The sequence below is a fragment of the Schistocerca serialis genome, chromosome 2 (assembly GCF_023864345.2).
Source record: "Schistocerca serialis cubense isolate TAMUIC-IGC-003099 chromosome 2, iqSchSeri2.2, whole genome shotgun sequence".
Lineage (NCBI taxonomy): Eukaryota > Metazoa > Arthropoda > Insecta > Orthoptera > Acrididae > Schistocerca > Schistocerca serialis.
The window spans coordinates 131,293,826-131,310,159 of record NC_064639.1 but is presented as its reverse complement, the minus strand read 5'-3'; the positions used below and the strand labels follow the sequence as shown (position 1 = coordinate 131,310,159).

Sequence of the window (16,334 nt, the reverse complement as noted above, 5' to 3'; positions counted from 1 at the left end):
ACCGGTGGCAACTTGACGATCCCTCGGACCCCGGCGGACGCGCCGGACGAAATGGACACCGCGGCGCTCCAAGTTGGCGCGCAGCTCGTCATCGGACTGTAAAAGGAGATCCCTGTGAAAGATAATGCCCTGGACCATATTCAGACTTTTATGGGGCGTGATAGTTACGGAGACATCCCCCAGCTTAGTACAAGCGAGCAAGGCCCGCGACTGGGCGGAGGATGCCGTTTTTATCAACACAGATCCGGACCGCATCTTGGACAAGCCCTCCACCTCCCCAAACTTGTCCTCTAAATGCTCTACAAAGAACTGAGGCTTCACGGACATAAAAGATTCCCCATCAGCTCTGGTACAGACAAGGTATCTGGGCGAATACGTCTCGCTTGCATGCAATGCCTTTCGTTCCTCCTATGGTGTGGCGAGGGAGGGGAACGATTTGGGGTCATACACATTAGCCTTAAAGTGAGCTTTGGAACGCTTAGAGACTGCTGACGGCTGGCTGCCAGCGAGAGATGGTGTACCACGCTTCATTGCAGGTCATCCGCCCTGATGCCACCTACTCCGACCAAGGGCCCTCCCCACGGGCGCCACCCAGCCACAGCAACAGCCACCTGGCAGGATGGCCATTGCCGGGAGTCCCGATGCCCCAGGGAGATTGGCATCTACTCCTTGGCATACGTGGGGAGTTAACGGCGCAGGCATCAGTAGAGCGATCCCTGTGTTGTCAGGGGGCTACAACCAAGAGGGTACATGGCGGCCCCACCACAACGGACTGGCTACCGTGCTGGATGTTAGGTGACATGTGGTCCATGGGCGTCGTCAGTGCAGAAAATGGCCCTGCACAGTGCTTGGCAGAAAGTGCACGCAGGAGCGCATCCATGCCCAAGCGATGGAGAGCGGGCGAGACTGCAATGCAACGACGGATAAGATGGCAAAGTTCTCAACACAACACGGACACAATGCACCAATTAAGGCGCCCTTCCCCAATCGGCTCGCTCTTCGGAAAAATTTGGAGATATGGAGGTCAAACCCGACAGGGGACCATCACATAAGGCCGAAACGTTTGAGACTCCTTTTAGTCGCCTCTTACGACAGGCAGGAATACCGCGGGCCTATTCTAACCCCCGAACCCGCAGGGGGTGTTTCTGTTGAGAAGTAAGAACATTTTCTCCCCGGTGAACAGAATGTCAGAACGCTTCTCTGATTTAAAGTGTTTCTTGGCACCATTTTTCTTCTCCAATTCAGTGATTTCAAGTCTGTAGCATGTAAGCACCAACAGCACAGCAAAGCCCTTTTGTGGGCCATATGACCCATACATGTCAATGCTACAGACTACTGTTGATAAAACAGTGTGTCTCTGAGTTTATTGATATTTTAAGTTAATTGTGTAACCACTCTTTTATCAGTGCAACATTTCCTGAATGGTTGAAATATGCAGAAGTTAAGCCTTTGTATAAAAAAGGAGATAAAGATATATCATAAAAGTTCTGTCCAATTTCACTTTAGCCCATATTCTCAAAAACTTTAGAAAAGATAATATACAATCACCTTCTTAACCATCTGGCATCAAAATATTATCCAAGTCACAATTCGGATTTCAATTGGATTCCGATACTGATAACGCTATTTGCACACACAGTAAGAAGGTACTTAATTCATTTGTCATTAAATTACGGGCTACTGGTATGTTTTGTGATCCGTCAAAAGCATTTGACTGTCTAAATTACAATATTCTTTTAAGTGAATTAGGATATTATGGTATAACAGGAAATGCTGCAAAGCGGTTCAAATCTTATATCTCTGACAGAAAACAAAGAGTGTCAATAGGCAAGAGACATGCATTAAGCTATAGACATCATTCAACCAGGAACTATAATATGTGGTGTCCCCCAAGGTTCCATCTTAAGGCCCTTCTTTTTCTTATGTATATCAATGACCTTTGCATCAGAAACATTGCCAGACAGCACATTGTTTTGTTTTCACATGATATAAACATTGCAATAAATAGTAAATCAAATGAAGTTCTCATGGACATTAATAAATGGTTCCTAGCCAACTGTCTGTCACCAAACATTGAAAAAACATACCATATGCAATTCAGAACTTGTAAAAGGTTTCCTGCCACTATATGCCTATAATGCGATGGCAAGCAGATATAAAAAGTTGACAGTGTTAAATTCTTGGGATTACAGCTTGATAATAAAGTTAACCGGGAGGAGCACACCACAAAACTGCTGAAGCATCTGAGCAAATCTCTATTTTCCTACATGAATGTTGTCACACAAAGGCAATATAGAACTACAATAGCTAGTACACTAGGCTTACTTTCATTCCATAATATCATATGGGATTATTTTCTGGGGTCATTTAAACATGTAATACAAATTATTTGTGGTGTGAATTCAAGAATGTCCTGCAGAGAGTTGTTTGAGGAACTGGGGATACTAACTACTGTTTCCCAGTATATTTATTCCTTGATGAAATTTGTCATTAAAAATATACCTCTTCCCCCACCCCAAACAAACAGCACCAGAAATAAGAACAATTCTCACAAAGATTTAATGTCATTCACTTTGAAACTTCCTGGCAGATTGAAACTGTGCGCCCGACCGAGACTCGAACTCGGGCACACAGTTTTAATCTGCCAGGAAGTTTCATATCAGCACACACTCCGCTGCAGAGTGAAAATCACATTCATTTACTTTGGTTCAGAAAGCTATCCACTATTCAGCAATTTTCAACATGCTACCAGCCATAAAAAGTTTAACTAATAATAAAGTTCAGTTTGAGAAGAGTCTAAAGGATTTATTGGTGGACAACTCCTTCTACTCCAGTGACGAATTTCTTAGCAGAACTGACTGATGCATATATGTTGTTGTATCACACAATGTGAATATTGTGTATAACCTGTCCTTCCATAAAAATTTTGTGTAGTAAGGTGATCATTGTAAATATGTGTGGTAATTTTTTATTTGATGATGCCTGGCTACTATAGCCTAAGAATTATCATGTGCACTTAAGTGTATTGGACATTTAATAATTCAGTGACAAGTTTTTATATCCTTTTAAATGTAGGGCAATTTCGTTTTGGATCTGTGGAAAGTATATCAGCATATCTGTTCTTATTTTGTTAATATTTATTGTGTTTCTTGTTTTCTGACATGTTCCACATCCCAGAGGATCTCCTTGCTATGGATCAATTGGAATGAAAAGTACATCTAATCTAATGTAAAGATGGAACTGACAACGTACATAAATTGGAAGTAGAATTGAAAATAATCCTATTCACACTTTACAGGATGACACTGCACGCGGTCACTATACTGTGGACACTATAACATAACAGGCAGCAGCTACCGTAAACAAACAAAAACTTCACACACTCAATAGATTAGCAGTGGTGCAGAGGAACAAGCCCCGCCTCCCCCTCACAGGTCGGCCAGCCTATGCCCATATGCTGTATTTCTGCGAAAGCAGAACTGAGATGCAGTTTGTTGATCCCTTCTGGTGTTGTGAGAGTCATACTTGAACCCCTTGATGGATCAGGAATAGTCTTTTCATACATTTTAAAACATGAAAAGAAAATAATGTGTTATACACAATGCAAAGCAAAGCAGAGTGAATAAATATTTTGTAATGGCTACCACACAATTGTCTGCCGAGGCTGGCAACGTCAATAATGTGGTAATCCTGGGATGACCTCTACTGGTATCTTACACACCCATAGTTCAAAACACTCCACATGTAAAACTGCCAATTAATAAGTCCACAATTTTTTATATACTGCCTTTAGGTAGCAAAAAATGTACACAATTCTTTGTTCTTAGTCCTACAGTTAATTTCTACTTTGCCATACTCAGTATGTACAGAGACCGTTCAACCACCCCCCGTTTCACATGTGTCCTCAATGTAACTTATGAGTGCATTGATATGTCATTGTACAGGTGCATAGGTGTGCTCTTTATATTGCGAACATGACCTTACACATATTCTATTTCAAAATTGGACAGCACTGTATGTTGTCTAATACCAGTCACCAAAAGCTGGTTACTTTTTCAATATTTATATGCAGACAATAAAGCTATTTCAAACTATCTCTGACAAAATCTTTCATTTGTACACAATTTGCTATGAAACAGCATTTACTATATAATATTGCATCTTGAGGTGAATGTGCATCTGTGTTTGCATTTATCACAAATGTGAATTTTTCAGGCCCCTAGCAATTTATAAACTAAATAGGTAGACACAAGAACAAATACACTCAAAATCTTGGCATTCATAAGCCTTTATTCTGTAAAAAAGAAAGAAGAAATAACTTATAGGATAAATAGTATTTAAACAATTGAACATGAAAGTTTTCCATGATACCAGTAACAGGAAACAAATTGTGACAAACTGGGACTCAAATTTATGCTAAGAATAAGTATAAGAAAGGTAGTTCAAGGTGTAAAGAGACGAAATGAAAACATGAGAATCTGGCAGAGTGGTTACAAATCAGAATATAGAGAAGAGGAGACAAAGCCCATAATTATCAAATATTGATAAATATAATTACTAATTTTTGTAATTTTCAAGCTGGTCTCTCTCCTATGACCCAGATAAATAATGGAATCACTGTAGGTTACAAATAATAGTGTATGTTTTTATTCTCTCAAAGAATTCACTTATGTAGATTTTTTTCTACAAATAGTGTTGATACTTTATGATTGACGTATAGTTGTTACATTTTCTTCTTTTGGTTATTTGTGTTTTAATTAGTGTGGCTTTTTTAACCTTATTGGAGCATAAGGTTTTATGTTATATCCTATTTTTATTCTCTCACTGCTGTCTGGGAAGTAGCCAGCAAAGTATTTTTCTTTATATTCACTTTGTTATATTTCCAGTTTGCAATTAATTTTTTTTTTTTAATATCAGCTTGTAAATGTTCAATATTCAGATTCCTTTTGTGAGGAGCAATGCCAAAAATACAAATATAGAAAAAAAAAAAATGCAGTGAAAGAATAACAAAACCTCAAAGATTAAAACTAAGATTAAGGATGAATTGTTTTGAGAAAAGGAACTCATGGTCATCAATATCTATTTTTAATTGTCTCTCTGTCAAGTTTGATGGTCTAATGGTACAGCACATGACTGGAAACCCCTAGGTCACAGGATCTAATCCTGATTGGGAAACAGAAATTTTTTATTTGCCTTTAATCTAGCACTCACCTCTCAATAATGCGAAAATGCACAAGAAACAATACTTGGTTTGGATTAGACATTAAACTGTAGGTTCCCTTTCAATGGCTGGATAACTGTGCTCTGACTAGGAACACAAGGAAGCAGCTCCTCGGGGTGACAAGGCAGGGAAAGCGTCTATGACTGCCTATGCATTAATAATGACCTCCAAGTTGCCAAAGAGCCAAAGCTCAGAGGACAGCTTCTTTATGATCACTAAGGGCATAATAACCAATGTACTCAAGGGTATCGGTCTAATTACGTTAAGCGATCCAGCTCCATCTTGACAAGAGTTTGACAACCTAACCCTGGTGCAAACAGATCTGAAACCTCGGAACACAAGGAATCCAATTTGCAATAAGACACTTGGTCTGACACCATATGAACTGCATCTGCAATAGAAAAACCAAAAGTAGCAAAGGCAACTAATTCAAACAAATTTTCAGCACTCGACTGTTAATCAATAAGTATTTAATGGAAGGGACAACTGACTTGTAAACTGTGTCAGCTGTGAATAGTCCAAGAATAGGAATCTGCTGTATGTTATGTAGGGTGTTTCACAATGTTCTGACAACTTCAAATTTGAATAACACACAAACTAATTAAGGAACCAAGTTGACCTTTTACACAAGGTACAACTTTTAATCAACTTTACTTATGAAATACTACATCGGACAAATGATTATCATTCATGGTTATGCAATACTAGAGGCATTTTACCCAGTTTTGAAAACACGTTTCATAGCTGCTGAAGGAAATCTGGAAATTTCATCGCAATTTCAATCTTTTAAGTGTTGAAGGCTTCTCAGCCAACTGTTTGGGCATATTTTTGTAAAAAACAATGAGGGCTTGCTGTCAAAAATTCTATGCCCATATTCAGTGTTCTCAGGAGTTAAGGTAGTTTTCCGAGGGCCGATTGACTTCTGATTCGATGCACTGGCAGTTGCTTGGAAGTTTCCTACCCAATTCAGTAGGCCTATTGCTCCACAAGCAGGAATTGGATATCACAGCTGAATCTTGAAATGCTTATGAAAGGCACATTGTAAGTGCCTGACAGATTCACCATAGTGAAAATAGTGCTCCACTGTGAAACAGTACAACATGCTTGCCGATCTGTGTATGGGATGAAAGTAATAGACAGGGCCATGATTGCTGTATCTTCTTCTTTAGTGCACATTATTCAAATCTGGTATCATCAAAACATTGTGAAACACCCTGTAGCTTATCAACCAATGCCACAGCTTGGTGTACATCTGTGAGTTGAATGGGGCACGGTAGCCCCTGTGTCAAGTTGTACGATTAATGGCTTAGCCATCAACTACACTTCAATGAAAAGTTTGTTTTGGCCTCCAGACAATGGCAAACACAATAACAAAACAGTATCATTCCTGCCATGACTCCTGTTGGGGGTAGAGATCAACATACTGCTGCTATGTGACAATTTTATAACTTTATGGCAAAAGACCCACTGCTTGGGGCAGGACATCTGCTTGCGCTCTACTAAATAAAAGGGGCGTGAAGGAATTGGCTTTCACTGTTCCTGCTGCCTGCAATGTGTTTTTCCTTGTCAGCCCAGTTGGCTTGTTTGTACTAGAGCTAATCTGCAATGTGTTTGTCCTTGTCAGCCCAGTTGGCTTGTTTGTACTGGAGCTATCTCCTCTTCACCCAACTCGCTAGGCTCCATGTGCGGGTGCTGCATGTTATCATCAATGGCGACATTACTCCAAGCCTCCAAAAGCCAGCTAGTGGCTCAGGAAACCCCGAACAACTGTGCAATATTCAAAACCTCTTCTAACGTGGGGTTCTCAAACTGGAGGACACGTTGACACACCTCTTGTCTGGGGCCAAATGAATGATTGGATCTCTGATCATGGTTCCCACATAAGACACCTGTGACTCAGTCATGCGAACCAACACTTACACCTGAGACCACAAAGCCCGGCTGCCCAACTAGATTTGACTGCTGTACCTGTTTGCGACACTGGCAGAATTCAACACATGCAGTGACCACATGTGTACACTTGACATGACAGGAGGACAGCAAACTACATATATTGGTGAAAGAAGGTGACGCTGGTTCTTGCAGAGGAGCTAACTGGCATAATAAGCAAGGAGGAGGTATCCGTGATTCGAAAAAGAGCCTTATAGACCTACACATTGACCACGCAGAATGCTATAAAATGTTTGTGAAGCTGTTTCTCGTTGCATCCCAGTCTTCTACAGATTCATCATGGGGGAACAGTGGCGGGTGAACAACCAGTGCCTGAGCCTGGGTCAACGTAACCAACAACCAACCCAACATGCCTTATGTGCCTGCTGTTGCCGCAGAAGTGACTGAAGTAAAGCCTCCACAGACGAGCCAACCACAGAATCCAAAACATGTGAAAATTCAACCCTAGACTTGCCACTTGTGTTCTAACTAGGAACACGAGGAGACACACATCTGTAACGAAGATAAAAATTACTGGGTCATGGAGTGACATCAACAAGAGTACAATGAAAGTAGTTTATATGTCTTGAACACATTTCACAACTGAGGGCCCTCATATGGATGATATCCATGTCAAACGTCACTGGTGCAGTATCGCACAATGTGGTCCTGTTGACAGGGGTTGGTGATCGTGCTGCCACTGGCGGACACTTCAGTTAGTTGCAGACACACCATTTGGATGTCAGTACACATTACAGATGAAGTAGGACCTGACTTACATCCACTGTGGGCGATAGCTGTAGTACCTGGTGCATTACTAAAAAGGGTGGCACCATGATCTTAAAATTCTTAAAATTGTCATAACCACAAGATACTCATACACCCCTGACTTCATGCTATTCATATTTACAATCCTATCTTGATCACAAAATGAGTACCTAAACAGTATTTTATGTTTTGGCAGTCAAATGGAAGATACTTAATTATGAACATAAAATAAAACACATAATGTATAAAACACACACACACACACACAAAACCTAAAAACGTTGTACAATAAGCTCTATTGATATCTGGCATTATTATGATACCTACATCTGGATTAAACATGTGTTGTTCCTTATTCTCCTCACATATCATTTCATGAGATATGTGCATTTTACTGTTTTCAAAATATGCCTTGTACCCAAAGGCAACAGGATCAGCATGTATTTCTGCCATTTAGTACCAGGTACTTGAATGAAGGCCTTCCTATGAACAGAAAGTAACAGAATTGTCTACAGAGTTAGAATAGCTACTGAAAAAATCACTAGTTTAAACAAACATTAACATACATAAAAATAAAAGTTGTTATTTGTAGCTCTATTGTTGTTGTCATCATCATTATTATTATTTTTATTTCTAACATCTAATAAGATGAATATACACAAATAAAAAGCTCAACACATTTGCGCTGCCTTAATTCCTAATAGGCCTATCTGTTTCCACCTGCTTCAGTTATTTTCATTACTACTCACTCTATCAAAAGAATAAGAAAGCTGAAATGAGGTCCGTAAGGTAACTGAATTGCTGTATTAGCCTGACATTCTTACGAATATACAAGGCTACTATTCATTCGTTTTCAAAGTTCTAAATTTTTTGGAAGTGTTACATGAACAAATATGACTGAAGAATGAATGGAACCATAAACTCACCGAATTTGCACTGTACCCATCAGTTCATGTTCTGAGTGCAGTGCCTTGACTAATGGCAACAAAGCAAGAAAACAGTTTTTGTACATTGGATGGAATATGCGAGATCTTTATCTGTTATACAACAGCGCTGCATGCATTCAGAAGGAATTATGGAAAAGAATCATCATATAAATAGCAGGTTCTGGCACATGAAAGACATTCACTGAAGGTTATTGTCTTCCATGCAATGTCACACACAAAACTGTATGGACCATTTTTCTTCAGCAAGAAGACTGACAGTTGTTATTTCCACTGACTGCCAGAATTTCACCTTCAAACAAGCCCCATCACTGGAACACTGAAGTTCGTCGCTACTTAAACAATGAATTTCTGCATTGCTGGACTGGATATACTGGTGAAGATGATGAGGTTCTGTTCCCTTTGCCTCCCAGGTCCCCTAACCTAACACCTTGTGCCTTTTTCCTTTGGGGTTCATTAGGAATAGTGTTTATGTTCCCCCACTGAACAGAACACTGAAACAGCTCAGATAATGCATCAACACTACTGTGATGAGCATTGACAGGATGTTACTGCATAACGTATGAAACGAACATGACTACCACATGGACATGTGTCATATGGCCAAAGGAGCATTCATAAAACATTTTTAGGGTTCAAAATCCAAACTTTGTGAGTTCATTGTTCTATTCATGCATTAAGCATATTCATTCATGCAGTACTTTGGAAAATTTAGAGCTCTGAAATGAATGAATCATTTATAGTAGCCCCTTATTGTCGCTAAACAGATGAGGTCTAGATTATAAAACCCAACAGTATATCCTTTTATGGGGTGATCATTTTTAAAGGAACATATAAGACACACTGGAGGTAGATTTAAATATGAAACTGTAATTACTGTATACCATATCCAATCCTTGAAGTGCCGGTGAAAAATGAAAAAAAGAAATACATACTTATCAACATGTAGATGCAATTTTCAAAAAATTAGACATTTCTCTGAAAACACTTAGATTGGTTGGATTCTTGCTCACTGCTGCACACTGAAGACAAATGGGCAAGTAACTAATTTGAACAATGTATGGCACATGAAGGTGATGACAAGGAATATACAGTGTATCGAATACTCAGCCATGATGCTGGAAATGACAGGAATCTGTAGAATTATTTTGTATGATTGTAAACTGAATTTGGGTGAGAGTTAGTGACTAGAGAGCTTGTATTTGCAACTTACTTCTATTTATGACATTGATTTATGTTTATTTAACGAATTTAAGTAGGAAAGAAATTTTTTTGTAAAGGAACATCCATTGTGATCCCCAAGATGATTCACAACCAAGGAAAAAATGTTGTGGATTCAAATACCAGATGAAGCAGATGCCTTGCATACCTATAATCACATGTGTACTCTTGGGGCTGGATCAGCAGTTATCTATATCATATTACACAACATGTTTTCTGACAGAAAGGTCTGAAATTGTGGATGCCACAAACTGATGAACTGAGTGCCTGAAGAAGTCCAATTTTCATTGCAGGCCACACCCTGACTCTCCCAGAAATTCTTCAACTGGTCTCCCATATCACTGTGCTCTTATAATGAGAAGGAATAAGAAGCTGCAGTAGGCAACTGCCTAACCTTTTTGGAGCAGAAGAAGAAAATCTGCACGAAGGAGTAATGGCTGGCAGATCTGTGTGATCAGATCTGCAAGACCCTATTTGTCTACTGCTTCATTAGGCACCAGATATGAAAAACATGTTGTAATCCAATGACACACACACACACACACACACACACACACACACACACACACACACACACACACACACACACACACACACAAATAGTGGTTCTTGTATGCTGCTGCTGCTGAGGAGGAGGAGGATTTGTTGTTGACAAATATTGTCCTTATTGTAGAGGAAATGGCCTTTTAGCACATAACTGCCAGAAACTTTGTGCAAGGAGTTTTAATTATTCCATATAGGATTTGAACCATTTCTGTTCCACTGTAGTATAGGAGGCCTTTTAGTGATAAGATTTTATCTTTCCTTCACAAGCCATCTTTCCACCAAGTTGATGAGCTTGTAGTTGAGATGCATTTATTCGAGAGAGTTGCTGGCTCCCTAAGGCAGATCAGCTCAATATACCACAGTCCAATGGTTCATGCCTAAACTTCCAGGTTTGATATATTTTTTCACCTGATTTGCCCTCAGGTACAATGATAAGGCTGCAAAACCCACTCCTTGCCTTGCAGCTGTGATGGTGCATTGTTAGCATTACTTTCTATAGCCACTCATTGTTCCACTTTGAGCATACTTGCTGATTCATTCAGTGACACAGATTTTCAACTGCATGAACATGTACAGGTCTGCAATGCAGTTGTCATTTCTTTTGAATGGCCAGCTACACAGCTCAGTAAGGCAACTGCCTCCATTTGACACACACCAGGAGAGTGGCAAGTTAAATATTAACTTTCTCTGTGTGCTGTTACGGTTAATTATTAAGCTACTAGTACTAGGATGGACAGGATGTGTCCACGACATGCAGACAAAGGAGAAGTGGGCCACAGTTAGTGAACAGCTGAACATGCTTTTGGCCGGTTACACATCTTCAGGCTGCTGCCCAGGTGTTGCTTGTTTCTCTCACGGATTCCAGGTGCTGCTTGTTTCTCTCATGGACTCCAGGTGTTGCTTGTTTCTCTCACGGACTCTGCTGTCGAAGTATCTTACAGCGTACCCATGAAGAGGGTCCGCCGATACTGCAATATGTTCATGTTGCTCAAGGTGCAGATTCAATGTGGAGGTTAGCCATCCAGCCCCGCCCATTCACCCTGTGAGTGGACACGTGGTCACTCCTTCAGCAGGGTCGGAATAGGCACACGGGGATAGGGGTTTGCTAGTCATTGGAAGCTCCAATATTTGGCACTAACAGAGCCCCTTAGGGACATAGCATCCATAGCGGGATGCTATGTGGTAATCCCATACGCGTGCTGTAGTCGCTCTAGCAGCACGCACGTATGGGCAGGACCCACCAACCCACCCCCTACAACTGCCCACCATGCCATTACACAACACATCCTGCTGTTGCTAAATAGTCATGATGGCACTCAGTATAGTAATTTTTTATCAATTTGTTGCATCCTGGAGCCCCCGGTTCTCGATGAACATCTAGCGGTTGATGACGTCAACGGTCAGAGATTAAGGCAGCAAAGTTAAAGTTCTTATACATTGCAAGCGGTGTGGGACTTAGTCTCTGAAAAATTAATTTGTTAATAAGTTCGTTATTTGACAGTATAGCTGGCTGATACTCAGACAGCTGATTATTAGTAACTGTAGATTATTAGTAACATTACACAATGAGATGAAAAGAAATGACACTTTTATTCAGAAACAATAATAACACTGAAGTCACCACAACTTATGATACAATATTGCAGTGCCTGTGTTATTCTGACTACAAAGCAAAGTACTTTTTGACAAGAATGCATGTCCAAAAGAACAGGCACTGTGGTGACTACAGACATTATGAAATAGTTTAAATGAATCGCAATTGCGAATATGGACTACCATTGCCTGCAGAATGGAATGACGACAACGAAAATTTGTGCAGGACTGGGATTCGAACCCCGATTTCCCGCCTATCATGAGCAGTCGCCTTATTTGGCTATCCATGCATGACTCACAGCCAGACTCAAACTTCCATATGTTGTCAACAACGCATCTACAACCTGTACTCAATACATCCAATACGTATATTCCCGTACAGGTCAAACGTTGTATTTGAAAGTTGCTTGCCCGGTATCAGCAGATAAATATGATATTGCAGTACCTATGTTACTCTGATTACAATGCAAAGTTGCTTAGGACATGCATGCATGCACGGTTCTTAAAAGGATGTGTTATCACCATGGACAGCAATTCATGCTCTACAACATGCTGAACAGAAGGGTGGTAAGGAGTTCTTGGAAGGGTGTTCCATTCCTCCACCAGCACAGTTCAGTTGACAACTGCTGGATGGTCAATGGCACATTTGGACACACTGCAATACGTCTCCCCAATGCATCTCATGTGCTCTATGGGATTTAAGTTGGTGGAACAGGCAGGTCAGTACATTCGTTGAATATCCTCATCTTCCAAGAGCTCCTCAAGCGCACCGATTCATATGGTCACACATTGTCATTCATGAAAATAAAGTCAGAGCTAAATGCACTCTTGAAAAGGTGCACATGGTGAAGGAATGTTTAGAGATTTGGAGGTCAGTAACCATGCAACAATATGCCTCACCACACCCTTACACCTAGACCATCAAAACTATCATGTTCAGCAACGTTCTTGGATGCATTACGTGTTCCCGTCTCTCATCATATGGAGGTGCATCTGCAATCACTACTCAGGCTGAATCTGTTCTCACTCAAGAAGATCACGCAACTCCAGTTCCTAAGCTCTTGGTATGACTGCAAATGATGTGATCAATGTGCAGGTGTTTAATGGAACACAACATACTGGCCGTTGGGCAAACAGACCACCCCCATGCTGTCACTGTTCCCCAGTGGAGAAACCCATTCCACAGCCCACAAAAGAATATGAAAAACATAGTCTGCTAAATGGTTCAAATGGCTCTAAGCACTATGGGACTTAACATCTGAGGGCATCAGTCCCCTAGACATAGAACTACTTAAACCTAACTAACCTAAGGCCACCATACACATCCATGCCCGAGGCAGGATTCAAACCTGCGACCATAGCAGTCACTTGGTTCCGGCCTGAAGCGCCTCATAGTCTGCTATGATTACAGTATTAACGAGTCATAACTGGAACTGATCAATGCAGAAGAGCTTCTGTGCAGTTTGGAAGGTAGGAGATGAGGTACTGGCAGAATTGAAGCTGTGAGGGTGGATCGTGAGTCGTGATTGGGTGGCTCATGTGGTAGAGCACTTACCTGCCAAAGACAAAGGTCCCGAGTTTGAGTCTCGGTTCGGCACACAGCTTTAATCTGCCAGGATGTTTCATATCAGTGTACACTCCGCTGCGGAGTGAAAATCTCATCTTGGAAACGTCCCCCAGCCTGTGGCTATGCCATGTCTCCATATTTCCTTTCTGCCAGGAGTGCTGGTTCTGCAAGGTTTGCAGAAGGGCTTTGGTGAAGTTCAGAAGGTAGGAGATGAGGTACTTGCAGAACTAAAGCTGTGAGGATGGGTCGTGAGTCATGCTTGGGTAGCTCAGTTGGTAGAGCACTTGCCCACGAAAGGCAAAGGTCCCAAGTTCGAGTCTTGGTCTGACACAGAGTTTTAATCTACCAGGAAGTTTCATATCAGCGCACACTCCACTACAGAGTGAAAAATCTCATTCTGGAATTCCCCAACCTGTTCATGAGACATACTTTCTTTTTGAGCAGATCATTTTGTACAAATTTAAACACCAGTTTCCTACTAGTTTCACCACTAACATCACAGCAGAAAAATAAGATCATTTAGAGGATCAGCAAATAATTGAGTTTATTCCCATGATGCACTTTTTGTACCATGCCATGGACTGTCCAGAGAAAATATCTATGCAAATTTCAATCTTTATCTAAAATGAAAGCCATCATACAACCAGGGGTGTATGTTTTAATGTCATTTCTGTATAAGTTTGATAATTTGTACTACTCGTTACACTCTTCCCTTTTAGTAATACAAATGAACTGAGTTTGTAGCCAGATACTATGACATATTACTATGACCTATTATAAAAATCAAATAAGTCCTTTCACAATTTTAATATTCAACATAAGATGTGTCACATATGTAGTAATGTGCTGGCTGCCTGGTATGTATCTGTATAGTAAAAATCAAAACAAACAATGGAAAAATCTAGGATGGAATGTAACAATATTATGAAAAGGATGGTTGCTACTCATCATATAGCAGAGCTGCTGAGTCGCAGATAAGAACAACAAAAACACTGTCAGAAAGTGAGCTCTTTCATCCAACTAGAAACCTTCATAAGAGAGGGGGGAAAAAAACACACACACACACACACACACACACACACACACACACACACATAAGAGAGGGGGGGAAAAAAAACACACACACACACACACACACACACACACACACTCTCTCTCTCTCTCTCTCTCTCTCTCTCTCTCTCTCTCTCCTTTATCATCAGCTGAGGCAAATACATGTAAAAAATATAATTATAGTGTTTTAGCGTTAACTCTGAATGAATTTTACAAGCAACGTTTCAATTACACTGATCATAGCTTCGAATAATAGTTTTTACAGAAGGTGCTCGACTAATTTTGACTCTTAACGCCAAAAGTAGTTAAACTCTTAGTTGTATGTAACACATGTGGGAAAGGAAGGGTATGTACGTTGTTATATTTGAATGAGCGTTTATCCAATTTGCACAGCACACGGAGGTGATCACACAAATGTAAGTATTGCGCATCGCACTCCTAAAATTTCAAGAAGAGCGTAAACGTTCATCTATCCACCTTAAGGCGACTACGGTTACTGTGTCACTAAATGAAATAAAACGTACTCAAATTATTATTTACCCGTCCACAGATGAATATAAACTTCCTGCAACGACTAACAACAAGAAGTGCAAACAATATTATATAACTTGCATCTATGAGTAACTATTTCTACTTACATGTGTATTCCAGTTACATAAACGTCAAATCACAATATTTACATATAGTACAGTCTGTTTGGTTTCACTCTGGCCTGCGATGTTACTGTGTACAAAGTTATTAGAACAATAACAATGTTTTTGTAGTGGCTTTTGACCAGAAGCCTGTACGGCCATCTATCTAGAGTTTACGGAAGAAGGTTACATTTATCAAGGAATTTCATTGTTAGTTTTAAAACTACAATGTTACTTTGATGAAAGAGAGTTGCTAATGGTTGATGACATCGAATAAGTTGTTGTATGAAATCGATTTGCTGGTTTGCATCCAAAAAAGTGATTGAATCTCATTGATATTCCACCACGTTCACAATAATTGGTTACTTACAGCCCAATAATTTGGCTTTGGTTTGCTGGAGCGTGTATTCGGTGCAGATGGTTAAGGAATAATCCAGGATTAAACATGATGTTAATTACGGAACTAATAATTTTTTTTATTCGCCTAAACAGTGTGGAACTTGGTCTCTGAGGGGATGTTTGGCTATATTTTGCCATGATATTTTCCTTAGATGAGAACTCATAATTGACATTCTTCTTTCGGTTTATGTCTTATTCTTCTGTATGGAATAGTCTGCAGATCTGGTAACGGTAATAAGATGTTTTTGATACTGAAAGCCGTGTGAGCGGAGTTTTCTTTTCATTTTGTTTTATGTTAGCATGTCCTTTGAGCCATATAAATTTTATCTTCTTTCTGAAATATTAGTTTTCCTTTGCAGCTTCCTGGATATCCATTATTAGTGGTTTAGATTTCTTGAGAATGACAGCTGTCTGCATATGTTGGAGTAAGCTTCTGTGATCCGTTAAAATCAAAATGGCTC

General features: G+C 40.2%; 1 protein-coding gene across 1 annotated transcript in view; it reads right to left on the bottom strand.

Annotated features, from left to right (window-relative positions):
- The window catches only part of LOC126456833 (guanine nucleotide exchange protein smcr8b-like), a 135,543-nt gene extending 120,218 nt beyond the window's left edge, over positions 1–15,325 (bottom strand). The window contains exons 1-2 of the mRNA XM_050092638.1: positions 15,197–15,325; positions 8,246–8,401 (exon numbers count right to left, since the gene is read on the bottom strand). Of these exons, the coding sequence (XP_049948595.1) occupies positions 8,246–8,371 (126 nt within the window). The 5' untranslated portion in view covers positions 8,372–8,401; positions 15,197–15,325. The remainder of the gene's footprint in view (positions 1–8,245; positions 8,402–15,196) is intronic.
- Between the last annotated feature and the right edge of the window lie 1,009 nt (positions 15,326–16,334).